The sequence below is a fragment of the Strix aluco genome, chromosome 7 (assembly GCF_031877795.1).
Source record: "Strix aluco isolate bStrAlu1 chromosome 7, bStrAlu1.hap1, whole genome shotgun sequence".
Taxonomy (NCBI): Eukaryota; Metazoa; Chordata; class Aves; order Strigiformes; family Strigidae; genus Strix; species Strix aluco.
The window spans coordinates 32,098,454-32,111,498 of NC_133937.1; the positions used below are offsets into that span (position 1 = coordinate 32,098,454).

At 36.2% G+C, this 13,045-nt stretch overlaps 1 protein-coding gene across 1 annotated transcript in view; it reads left to right on the forward strand.

Moving 5' to 3' along the window:
- Positions 1 to 11,318, forward strand: part of NHLRC2 (NHL repeat containing 2) — a 35,614-nt gene extending 24,296 nt beyond the window's left edge. The window contains exons 9-11 of the mRNA XM_074831318.1: positions 203 to 412; positions 1,490 to 1,715; positions 3,170 to 11,318. Coding sequence (XP_074687419.1) covers positions 203 to 412; positions 1,490 to 1,715; positions 3,170 to 3,426 — 693 coding nt within the window. The 3' untranslated portion in view covers positions 3,427 to 11,318. The remainder of the gene's footprint in view (positions 1 to 202; positions 413 to 1,489; positions 1,716 to 3,169) is intronic.
- Positions 11,319 to 13,045: the final 1,727 nt, after the last annotated feature.

Here is a 13,045-nt window from a genome sequence, read left to right on the forward strand (position 1 = left end):
ACATCCTTATGTTGGGGGCCCCAGAGCTGAACACAGTACTCAGATGGGACAGTTATTTGTTAAAGTATGATAACTTAGCTTCTAGGACACACACTTGGTAGCTAAGGTACTCAGAGTTAGTGCTGGCATAAGATACTGCAGAACTTCTAAATTCTGGTGAGTTTTTTTCAGATAAGTTTTTTTGTGTCTTCATTTATCTTAGATTAAAGTTGTAGATCCCAAGATGAAGAACTGTGCTACACTGGCGGGCACAGGAGAAGCAAGCAATGTTATTGGCTCCAGCTTTACACAGTCAACTTTTAATGAACCTGGAGGTTTGTGTGTGGAAGAAAATGGCTGCTTGATGTACATTGCAGACACAAATAATCATCAGATTAAAGTGCTGGATTTTGAAACAAAAATTCTTTCCATGGCAAGTAATACTTATTAAACAGGCCGATAGTGGTGTTTTTGATATAAATTACTATTACAGACTTTGGCAAGTAGTATAAAAATCATATAGCTAATAAACTTTTTGGGTGCTGTAGCTATATTCACAGAATGTGTTGTGATGATCTGGCAAATAAACATTGCCTGTTAGCACAGTTGTTGAAAGCCTTAGTCTTTGGAAAGGCAACTTTTGCATGAAAAAGGAAAGTGATGATCCTCTAGAAAAGAGTAATACAGAAACATGAGTTACTAAAAATATAGCCCAGTTTTTCACTGTGAAAAGTATTTCATGAGCACTCTGTAACAAGTGGAAGTTGAAATTGATTACCAAGTCCTGTAATTAAGCTTTAAGAGATGATTTTGGGAGGTCATGCATAGCGGGCTTCCAAGCTGTCAAATCAAAACCACTGTTATAATTGAGCACTGCTGTATTTGCTTATAAACATGAAGGCAAAACAAATTTGTGCTCCTCTCCATCTTACAATGGCACTATGTCTTAATGTTTTCATATATATATACACACACACACATATATGACATAATGGTCCAACTGTCATATGTTTCTTGCATTTAATAGTACATGAGCTTTCTGTGTGTTTAAATTTTCATATCGTATAACGAGTTGGTGACTTTTCTGTGAAATTATCCTTTACTGTGCAATCTGCATGGTTAAAATCTTGGATTGTATTACTGAATTGTGCAGCTTACCACCAGATTAGAAGAAAATACCTTTAAATTTTATTTAAAGTAAAAATATAAAGCAACTGTTAAAATTTTAAATTAAAGGATACTTTAAAGTAGTTGTGGATTTTATTATTTTAATAGTAAATATTATTTCTATTTGGATTAATCACTTTTTCATTTTAGAAAAACATTTTGTCTTCCCTTTTTCTTTGTTGTTGTAGTGTTGTTGTACTCTGTCAGAAAGTTTTAGTCCAATAGCCATATTATCATGTGTTAGTTTTCCTAGTCCATGTCATCTTTGAAACTGTGATTGTATTGTGAAAGCGTATTTGCTTTCAGTACAAATAAAAATATTTTGTTTGATTTCTACCAACAGTTGCCTATCCTGAATCCAGAGGCATGCGATGTTACAGATAACCTGCATGTGCAAAAGGATAAAATAAGAAACCTTCCAAAACTGCCTAAATCTGCATCAAATGTTCAACTTCCTTCATTAACTGTAACTCCCGGCCAGACAATTCAGTTTTTATTAAAGTTGACTCTTCCTCCAGATTCAAAACTGAATGAAGAAGCACCCAATTCCTGGTTTATCACAGCAGAAGGTAAAGTGCCTGTGTTTTGTCAGTTGAACAGGAGTAGGTAAGATACAAAATGGGTTTTGTCATGATGCACCTGCAATACGAGGGATCTCAGTCTGATGAATCAAAATGTCCCTGTGTTCTAATTTGACCTTGTGATGCAATACATGTTATTTAGAGTTGATAACATTTAATAGCTGGAGTATGAAGATTTTTAAAAAAAACACCTGATAGGTTGCTTTTTGCTTGAATTAATAAATGTGGCATTATTTTTTTCTTTTTAACTTTCCTGGGACAAGCTGCCAGTGAGGGCTTGCAAAGGTACTGAACCCCCTTAGATGCTTTCCCTCTCCACTCTGTCCCTATGAACAGCTTACACCAGCCCTACCATCTCTTTCTGTGAGAAATCTGACCATGAAGCTGAAGCATATTCCTGAAAGTGATTCTTTTTTTTTTTTTGCTTTTGTCTCTTCCTAAAAGTGTTTGAGGTACATTTATACCTAACTACTTTGAACCTACTTTGTTGTAATTCATATTTACGTATTTCTGCTTTTAAAAGCAGTCAACAAATACTGTACAGGCACTGCAATTTGTTTATATGCCCCATGATTTAAAGTAGTTTTTTATCGCAGTTTGTGCTTTTGGAGTACAAATAGACTATTTCCAGTGAGAGTCAGCACACTTTTTAGCCTACAGAATCTCCAGATATTGTTGAAGTAAAGTTATATGTGATAGCTTCAAGGGTTAGTAAAATCGGAGAATATAAGCAACCTAAACTCAACATGTTATTTCAAGCTTATAAATTCTAGAGCCAACTTAGGTATTTTCGGAAAAATGCCACTTCATCCATCTCACTTACAGTAAAATACAGAGTACAATGCAGTGAGCTAGGTACATTTATTGTGCAGTTCATTTTTCAGTTCACATACTCTTAAATATTTAAATAAATGTGAAATTCAAGTTCTGTTGTAACAGTCAGCTTGAACATTGCTAAACTGCAGCAACCCACTTGTAAAACCAACGCTTCTGTTTGGAAATGCCATCATTTACGTGCAGTTTTACGCACTTCTGGCAGATATCTTACCTGGAATATTAGACCTCTGATGCAAATGTATAGCAATCCATGATTTCAGGAGTTTTGCTTGCATATCTCAGAATAAATTTTAATATCCTCTTAAGAGCGTATAGGATAAATTGCAGATCCCTTGCATTTAAATAAGATGTACTGTATATTATATACCTATAGTTCTGAAGCAAAGCTATGAATCTCTCCATCTTTAAATGACTCCTAATGGAGTATTTGTAAATTACTTTTCTTTCTTTTTTGTTCCCGACTGGAAAAATCAGGAAGGAAATTTCCCCTGATGTTGCGTATGGAAAGAAAGTCCATGTTGTCCTATAGGTAAAATTAGTGTTTTCTGTAGGTTTCAGACATGGTGTTAAATATGCTAATGATTAAACTTGTTCTTCTTCTACAGATAATACCTGGTTGCTTCAAGGACAATGTCTGTCTGGAGAAATAAAAGATATTTCCTGTCAAACTATCATTCCCTTTCAGTTACCCAGGAGCTGTCTGTCAACTGAAGCTATCCTGGCTATCAAAGTGTGCCTCTACTATTGCAGCAAAGGTAGCAGTGCCTGTATGATGAAAGGAATCTCATTCAGTCAGCCTTTACAGATAGCTAGTACAAACCAAGGCAGCTTGACTCAAGTTGAACTGATACATGCATTTTAACCAGCTAACCCAAAGCCAGCTAATTTCATACTTTATTTTACTATCCACCATTTCTGTAAGAGAAAATATGAATAGATAACTTTTCTCTGTTTTTCATTTTCCTGGAGCTTATGACAAAGCTAAGAAATAATATACTTGGTGAAATGAAGTTGAGTTCCCTACAGCTTAAGGTGGAAATTTATCATCACAACCTCATTTCTTTTCATTACAGTAGCAGCAATAATATTGTAATACTCTAGACTGTTGCCAACTGTGAATATATTGGGTGTATGCCATTCTAAGCAATTTTTAGAGTCCTTTTGAAAGAACTGGTGTTACTTTGTGACGTTACTGTAAGAAGTTCTTTGCACTGTACACACTGTTAGAATAGCTGGATCAGTTTGGACTAAGAAATTCCTTTTGTGCCCCTACTAAATTTTAATAGAATGTCAAAACAAATAGTTTCTTTCTTCAGGCTGTAAAAGAAGTATCTTGCTTATTTTTCTGTAATGGCATTTGTGACACATGTGTTTTGAAAGTATATCTTAAACTAGGCATAGCTCTAATTTTATGCAAACTGAGTGTTTTGCTTAACTAGATATGACTGCCTTGTATGAGGATCACAGTTTCATGGAAAAATTTCTGTGAAAGGAGTTCCAAGTTCCTACAGAAGAATTTAATGCTGATACCTAACAAAGAATGTGCCTCTCTCTAATGTGTGTATGTGTATATATATATATATGTAAAGAAAAAAACTCACAAAACCATGCTGGAGTTTTTCTGATATATACCAATTTACATTTTTATAGTAAGTGGTAGATAATGGTTGAATATCTAAACTGCAAAAATTAAATGTCAACCATTTCAAGCACAGTGAATCACTTTCCTACTTTTATGATTCCTCTGTAAAGGCTTGTCTGAAGAATACTGTCTTGAAAATACATAATATTAGAAAGAATATTACACTCTTAAAGTCTGATTCAGTCTTTTGAAGTCACTGTTAGCCCCTGATTTGTAATAGTGGCCACTGAAGCAGAACTGTATGTTTAATAATAGATTATTTGCGTTCATGTTTAGAGGTTCTGAGCTTTTGCTATAAAGCTGATAACTTAATGTTTGAGTAAGGTGCTTTAAAACTGTATTACAAAACTCTGCCTTTGGTGGTTAAATGTTTTGCAAGTAAAATTTCTTCAATTTGCCTTAGTAAGTAGCAGGAATACAGGAGGGGGAGGCAAATTTTTTACTTGAACTAGAAGAATTTCCACAGTGCTTAAGTGGTCATTGGATTAAACTTTGTGCCCTGGTCATGAGGATCAGTTCTGAGAAGATGATTTTAAGTTCAAAGTTAGTATTTTTACATATATTATAAAGTACAGTACTGAATTTTTGTATAGTCTTTTCTAAAACAGTCACCATTGTTCCTGACACCTGTCAGCAAATTCCCGGTATGATTTGGTTTTGCTCTTTTTTACTTAAAGGCTGACTGAAACGTTGGTCATGAACCCGAGAGAGTTTTGTTTTAAGGGAACCATATGGACTGGTATGTTTTTTCCTTCCATTGAAATGCCAGTCTATCTGAGAGTTCTCTGTAGTACCAGAAATGGTTGTTATCTCACCTGTCAGCAAGGCAAGGGCTGTGCTAGTATTTTTCTTGTGTTTGTTTTTTAAGCAACTTTTCTAATTCAGTGTTTCAGCTCCTTTGGGTAAGCCTCTCAATTCTCACATGTCATTTTGAAGGAGGAGAAAGCTTTGCTGCTTTGTTCACAGATTGCAAATGCTATTGGAAAGATGAAGGTAAAGAAACTGATTTGGACATTTATCATTTTTTACACTTTAGTACAACTCACTCTTATAGAATTGTTTGTTTGTTTGTTTAACTTTGGATAGTAGCCAGGAAACCTTAGATCAGCTTCCAGCTAGCTCACAAATTTTCCTATTGCTTGCTGAAAAAAAACAAGTATTATTTTCAGAAGTTCAGAATAATGAACCAAACTGTTACAGTTATCTTGAACATATAATTCAGCAGATGGATTTTTTTCTCTCATTTTCAACTAGAATGACATTGCATTTGTGTATTTCAGTTGGATGTGATCATCAGATTCTGCCTGTATTCCAGTATTCAAAAAAAAAGTTAACAAATCTGTTTTCTTATTGAAATAGTAATGTTTAAATATAGTATTGTAGATATGTTTTCTATCTAAATGTACATATATAGATGTGTATTTAAGTATCATATCCTTTTTGTTTTCAAGTTTTGACCTCTAGTCACTGTAGACACACTCAGAACCACTCTAAGCTTATAGGGAAGGGGTGTTAGTAGGTAGGAGGAAAACTGTTACATAAACATCAAGCTGAAGTCCAGGATCAAACTGTAAAGAACCTCTAAATACTTAGCTGTAGCCAAATTTTAAACAATTGTATTTCAAGGAAAACAGTTTCAGCTTTACTGTTAGAGAGCAGGAATATATCTGTTTGAATCAGTTTTTTCTTTACCTTTTCTTTTAAGTCCATGTCTTGCAGCAGATGACTGAATCTTACGTAAACTAGGGGAGTGGGGGTTCGTGTACTATATCCGTGTTACTGTTACTCCTTCTACAAAGCCTCAGAGCATTCCTTGCTACTGCACTGTAATGGCTTTATGCTAAAGCAGGGGCAGAAGGTGTGATACCATCTCAAAAAGACACACAACCCACTATTTACAAAGAAAAGCTGTATGTCTCAAAATTATTTCCCCTCACATCCAGTAAGTCCTCAAACCTTTCAGGCAATAACTTTTTTAGTTTGCAAGGGAGAGCTGTGTTTCTTGACTCAGTGGGTTTCACACAGGGACACTGTTCTAATTGTTCTCCTTCATCATCTTCAGAGCAGCTGTTTCTCACTGTGCCCCAGTTCTCACTGATGAGGTTACTGGGGTTCTTGTGCTCCTCACTCAGTCTGTGTGTTCACTGTGATTGGCCTTTTATCATACAGTCTAACGCTATCTCTTGTTTGTCCAAAGAATAGCATATGCTTTCCCAGAGTCATTCCTTCTGTTTCACTTGTGACATTTGAAAGTTTATAATTAGAAAAACATGTTTTTTAAAAGCTTATGATGTTTAGGGATACTATTTCAATTGCTTCCTCCAGGGTTTACAAGATGCTCTTACAGTAAAGGAATGAGTACCATAAATGTAACCAGATAGGCAAACAGAATAGTATGTACAAGCTGCAGAAATGTATTTCAGTTAAGTGCCAGGAAGCATCTCCAAAATGTGATTCAGAAGAACAGAAAATGTTACTGCTCTGTCTAAATAATGAAAAATCGTATATATCGATGACTGCTATCTCTTTTCATGGTAATTTAGTTTCCTGATATAAAAATTCTAAGCAGGTTGATATGGCCCAGCATGCCAAGATTTGTATCTTACAGTAAAAGTATGTAATTCAAGGCCTTTTCAAAGCATGTCTTTCTACTGACTTTAATAGGTTTTGCATCAGGCCTTAATAAAGTAATAAATTACTGTAGCAAATCTCTAAAGAATATTGGTCATGGTTGTATTGTATAATGAAAACAAGTTCAGTGGCATTTGCAGTTTTTAATTGTAGTGTTTGCTTGTATTGAACAGCTTTTGATTTTGAATGAATATATTAATAGTTTCATGAAAGTTTTTAGAATTTTTTTTTTAATTACAGTACAAAATTCTTCATTAGACTAGGAAAAAGGTAATGTGATTTCAAAGAGGGAGTGTAATGTGTTTTGATAGCTTTTTCATGTGTGAATTCAGTAGTATCCTTCTGTAGTTTGTTCCCTTCTGTTGAAGGAAGGGTAGGGATGCTGACTGTGTAAACTTATTATTGGGCACATATTTTATGCATACATTTTTAGTTGAGTCCTTTTGGTGTTAGATTCTCACATGTTATTTTGGGCTTTTCTACTGGATGTACTTCTTCATAGTTTGTATTTTGCCTCTTATGTCTTCCACTCATAGAACATTATGTTTGTATAATGCTGTGGTAATGTCATGATACAAAGCAAGTACAGACCAGATGGGTAATATATGAGAAAGTAGTTATATAGCATCATGTAAATGCCTTATCTGCTTAGCCTCAGAAAAGTTGCATATGGCTTCCAGTACATTGTATATATTCTTAATGCACTTTTTTTCATTCCACTGTGCAAATCGTCTAGCTTAAACCATGGTTAAAACTATTTTTTGTGAGAACATCAAGAAAAATGTGTTCCTTATCTCTTGCTCAGAGGAGGGGGATGATCTGAATGAAGGGACTTTCCTTCTCATGCAGGGGCATGTCCTTCTGTTCCTCTAATTATTAACTATTTATTTTAGCATAGAGTTGTGTTATTGACCATAAATTCTCTTGAATTTTTGATTCCTAACAAGGTTTTCTCTATACATGGAAGCTTTAAATGTCTGACTTCGTAGAGTTATGAGTAATATATCTAGTTGAAAATGGCTTATGGTTTAGCAGACAATATCAGAGATTTATGTACATTCTTATGATCTGTAATTTTTTAAAATCACTGTTACTCATTAAGACTTACCTCAGAGACACACTGCAGCTAAACTCCCACAGAAGTGTGTTCATAAACTTTGTATTGCAACTCAAAATTAAGTTTTCTTGCTTGTATAATGTGCAAGAGATTGTGACACATTGTGTATACGTGTCCTCCAGGCTGCAGTTGAGCTACCTGAGGAGAATTCACCATGCCCAGCAGCTTTATCAACTACCCACAGTAACTCTCCGCTCAAATCTGCGAGCTCAGTTGTTCATATAATCAATTAAAATTACTGATTCATGTTAGCAAAGATTTAGTATTTAGAATTAATCATTATCATTTTCATTGAAATCGGTTTGTCAGGGATTAGAGGAGCTTCTCTGACACAAGCAGGGAAGGTATAAAAATGGTGACAATTAGTGGGAAACAATTATTGAAAATGTGAGACCTGGTTATTTTTTAATTAAACCACCACATCTGCCTTTGTATTCTACAACGGATCATGAATTTAGAAATGGTATTTCTAATGTTTTACATTCCATTATGTTCATATAACCAAATCTGACTACTGTCTTCCATCAGAAGCAGCCATTCTTACATTTTATAGTTTTTGTACTATCATGTGTAAAATCACTTATCTCATTAAGGATTACAATTCATTCTTGTTAAGGTTTCAGCACACCTATGATTGAGTTTCAGAGTTTATCTTAGTTTCTTTGTCATAATATTATGGGGCATTTTGGTTAGGTTTTGGGTTCTATCTTTTCTTCCTGTAGTTTCCCCCAGAAGGAAATGCAGCCAGTAACTTGTTAACATGGAGGCATCCAAGTAGGATAATTCCCTCCACCAGCTCCTTGCCCCTCCTCTGCTTTGGGGATGAGGATGTAAACAGCAAGTGCAGTAGGGCTGTCCCATATGAAGATAACATACCTGGTAGCTCACTCCAAAAGGGTGGAACTTCAGGATGAGTTGGAGTTACACCATGACACTGCTTTCTAGGTCTACTTCTCTGTACAGCCTATAAAATCTTGCTCCATAAATAAGGCAAGAATTTTGCCCTTATTCCTGCAAAAATCTTCAGTTAATTGATTCATTAGTACTCTTTAAAATAATCTGGTAATAATTACTGAAATCTAGGACCTATCTGGACCCTCTCCCATGCTTCTAGGTAGCATTAGAATAAGATTATGTCCTCAGGTCAACCGCATCAAGCTTTGCACTGATGCAGTTACCATCAAAACTTTTACCTTTACCTCTGGCGCTGTCCAGTGAGGTTCAGAAGTTGTTTCTAGATCTCCCCGAGCATCCCATCAAACTTGAGTAGCCTGTGCAAGGATTTTGATGGCTCTTAGTTTCAGGACGCTTTGATACTATAAATTAAATACTTTGGCTGTTAGGTGGTTTGAAAGATACACCAGTTTGCTATCTTGTTGCAGATTGTGCTTAATTATTTTCAAGGGGTAACACATTATTGTCACAGCTGCAAAACTAGAAACCTTGGATAGTTTGTGCAGCTAGTGTATTGCTTAGTGTACCTCTTTGTTGGTCCATTGTTTTCAAGTATACCAGAGAACTGTTTGTCCAGTTGCAGGCCCTGGGGCTCAGAAGAGCGATATTCCACACTGTGTATTTCCCCTTTCGACTAAGTATTTAGAGGTCTGGAGCACATGTCGTACAAGGAGCGGCTGAGGGAACTGGGGTTGTTTAGTCTGGAGAAGAGGAGGCTGAGGGGAGACCTCATCGCCCTCTACAACTACCTGAAAGGAGGTTGCAGAGAGCTGGGGATGAGTCTCTTTAACCAAGTAATAAGCGATAGAACAAGAGGTAATGGCCTCAAGTTGCGCCAGGGAAGGTTTACACTGGCTGTTAGGAAGCATTTCTTTACAGAACGGGTTGTTAGGTGTTGGAATGGGCTGCCCAGGGAGGTGGTGGAGTCCCCATCCCTGGAGGTGTTTAAGAGTTGGGTCAACATAGCGCTGAGGGATATGGTGTAGTTGGGAACTGTCAATGTTGGGTTGATGGTTGGACTGGATGATCTTCAAGGTCTTTTCCAACCTAGACAATTCTGTGATTCAACTGATCTGTCCATTGCCAGACTTCATAGAAAGCAAGATAATGGTTCCCAACTGATTTTTTACACTCATGTTTTTTAAAAAGAAGAGCTTGTTTTTCAAACTTTTGATTAAACAAATACTTGGTTTTGAACCATACTCAAGGAATCTGTCCTGAGAGTTGCCTGTATCAGATACCTGGCTTCCAGTTTTTAAAAACTTAGAATTCATAGTAGAAGAACAAAATTGCTAAATATTTTATATTTTGAACGTTTAACTTTAAAACTGTCCAATTTCACTTTTAAAGGAGAATTAGTGGAATTAAAACTTTCTCTTCTGTAAATCATTACCATTAATGTACCGTTAATCATTGTATCATTAAAACCTGTGATGGATCTATGTGATTTTGTAAAGACATTAATAAAGAAAAATAAGGTAGTTGTAAAACTTCTACTGGGTGAAATCCAGGTGCTCCGAGGTTAGTGACAAGTGTCTTTAGGGCCAGTAGTTTGGCCCAGTGTGACAGAAATTCTACATTTTAATTACATCACCATGGCTGAAGTTAAAAATCAGTGCCTTGGATAACAATACTTGAAAGTGTATCTTTACAGAAATGCTGGAGGACTGATTGAAATAAGGTGTTTCACCTTCAAGGTTTGCAAGTTTCAGGGGGTTTTAATTCTATTAATTCTACTAATTCTGAAACTGGAGTTTTCCTTCTTCATGAGTTTGAATTAAGTTGAAATGAAGGTGCTTTTTGTTCAAGCTACTCTTAACTACTTTAATTTTTTTTTTCTCAATCTTGTGAACTAGTATAATACTAGTGAAGAAAGTCACATCTGAGCACTTAACACCTTAATAAATGTCTCCATATGGTTTAAGGGTAAACAAGATTTTTTTTCTTCCTTGAGAGCTTCAATGTTGCTTTTGTGGACATTGGAATATTTTTGTCTGCTTATTGAGATACTAAACCTCTGTTTTTCCATTACATGTGGTGCAAAGCCTTTCAAATATCTGAACATTTAAAAGATGTGTTTTATAGTTGTTACTACAAAAGATGTGAAGAATTAAAACTAGAGGCACTTAATCTACAGCTGATGTAGGTTGTGCAAATTCTTCACATACAGCATTGCCTAATAATGTTCTTAACATTATTCGTGGTTTATGATCTTTTTAAATAAAAGGTAAATGTCCTGTAATATTATGAGAACAAATAAATACACTGTAGAAGAAATATCAGCCTTGGATATCAATTCAACAAATAAACAGTGATTAAAGAATGTACTCTTTCTCCTGTGAGACCTCTTTCTCCTTGTAAAGCTTTTTCATGGAAAAATAAACATTAAAAAATTTATCTTTTCTTTCAAGGCTGGGTTTGTCTGTCAATCTTTACATCAACATAGACGTGGAAGTTATGAAATGCGTCTGACCTTAAGGGTTACAGCTTGATTAAAATCCTTTAATTAACAAGTACTATTCATTTCACACTGTCTTTCCCACAGGGCTCTGCAGTCGGGGGTGTCAGCCAGCCATGCAGTGCCCTGAGGGTTGGTAAAACACTGTGCCGTCATGAGGACCCCACAGTTTCAGTGTTACACAGTGGTTTGGAAACAAGAGATCTGTTTTTATTCTGTTTCTGCACATAAGAGAGATGAGAAATGGTGTACTGCATGAGTCACAGCCTGACTGGTTTGTAGCCTTCAGTTTATTGCAGAGATCCCAGACAAGCTCAGCTGCTGGAACAGATCTTGCTGCATTGAGCTCTGCTTTGAAGCACTGTTGGCCCTATTACTGTGGCTAAACTGTGACACAGGTTGCAGTATGCAGGTGCCTGTTTAATAATTACGGTTGAACCATATTTTAACAGCAACTTCTGAAAAAATATAATTGGTTTAATTGTTTTACTTGGTTAACAGTTTTGCAGCTTTGACTAAGAACATACGGATACAGAGTACTAATACAGGCTTCTGGTGTGCACCAATGCAACTGAGGGCTGATACCAACGTACCAATGACGATAATCCTTTATTTATGCTGCTCATCATGTTTTTATTGATACAGTGATTTATCATTAATGGATGCATCATATGCCAAAAATTCTGGCATATTAACTACAGATGACCTTTGGCCATACTAGTGTAGCTATGCTGATTTTTTTGCCCCCTCCCTTGCTAAAGATTATTCCTCATGTTATTCATCTACTCAAATATTGAAAACATTTATACATACCACTTAAACTCATCTCTTTGATTTCCATCCCGATTAAATACATTCGGCTTAGCCCGATGCAGAAAGTCTGAATTTGACAAACATTCAAACAAATCTATTTGCAATTCGTATGTTTTGTTACAGAGTGCATCTAAAGCTTCTGCCAAGGCTCACTCAGCTAGCGTAGGCAAGGTCGTGTGATCTCAGCATCTTAGTGAGCATTTGCCTCGGATCATAAAGCCAGTAGTTTACTTGCCTTCAGTTGTCATCTCGGAAATGACACCTCCACCCCTTACTTTTATCTAAGTATTCTTAAAACAATAGCCCTGTATGTACACAGACTTGTACATTCTGTGCTCAAGCTTACAGATGCCTGTGTGTGTGTAATGGCAGTTGTGTGACTGAGCTGGACTTGTGCATTTTGCCAGAAGCTGGGAAGGCACTGCCCGGTAGAGATTTCTGTGGTTGCAAAGTCACTGCTCTAGGAAACAATTAATTAGGTTGTTTCTAAAAGCAAGGGAAAGGAACCTTTCATTTTAAATTCACTAATGGGGCCAAGATATTTTCTTGTTCTTGCAAGGGATTCTGCAATCTCCTGCCAAGAGGAACTTACCTGGAGAATGGGTAGATGGCGTTTTAAAAGGCTTCTCCCTGCCCCGTCCTTCCCATCTGAAGTAGTTTCCTGTGGCTGTTGAAAATCGTGACCCTGTTGCCTCCTCTGAATTTTATCTTTTCTGCCTGTCACCCTGGTATTTCATGCACACAATCCCACCAGAAACTGAAAATGATACCTGATGGCTATTTTATGTGCTGCTGTGTGTAGCAAAATTCTACCTTCACTGTAACTGGGCTTTCTAGAGTCAGTTTGTTCTCCTTTGCCCTATTCC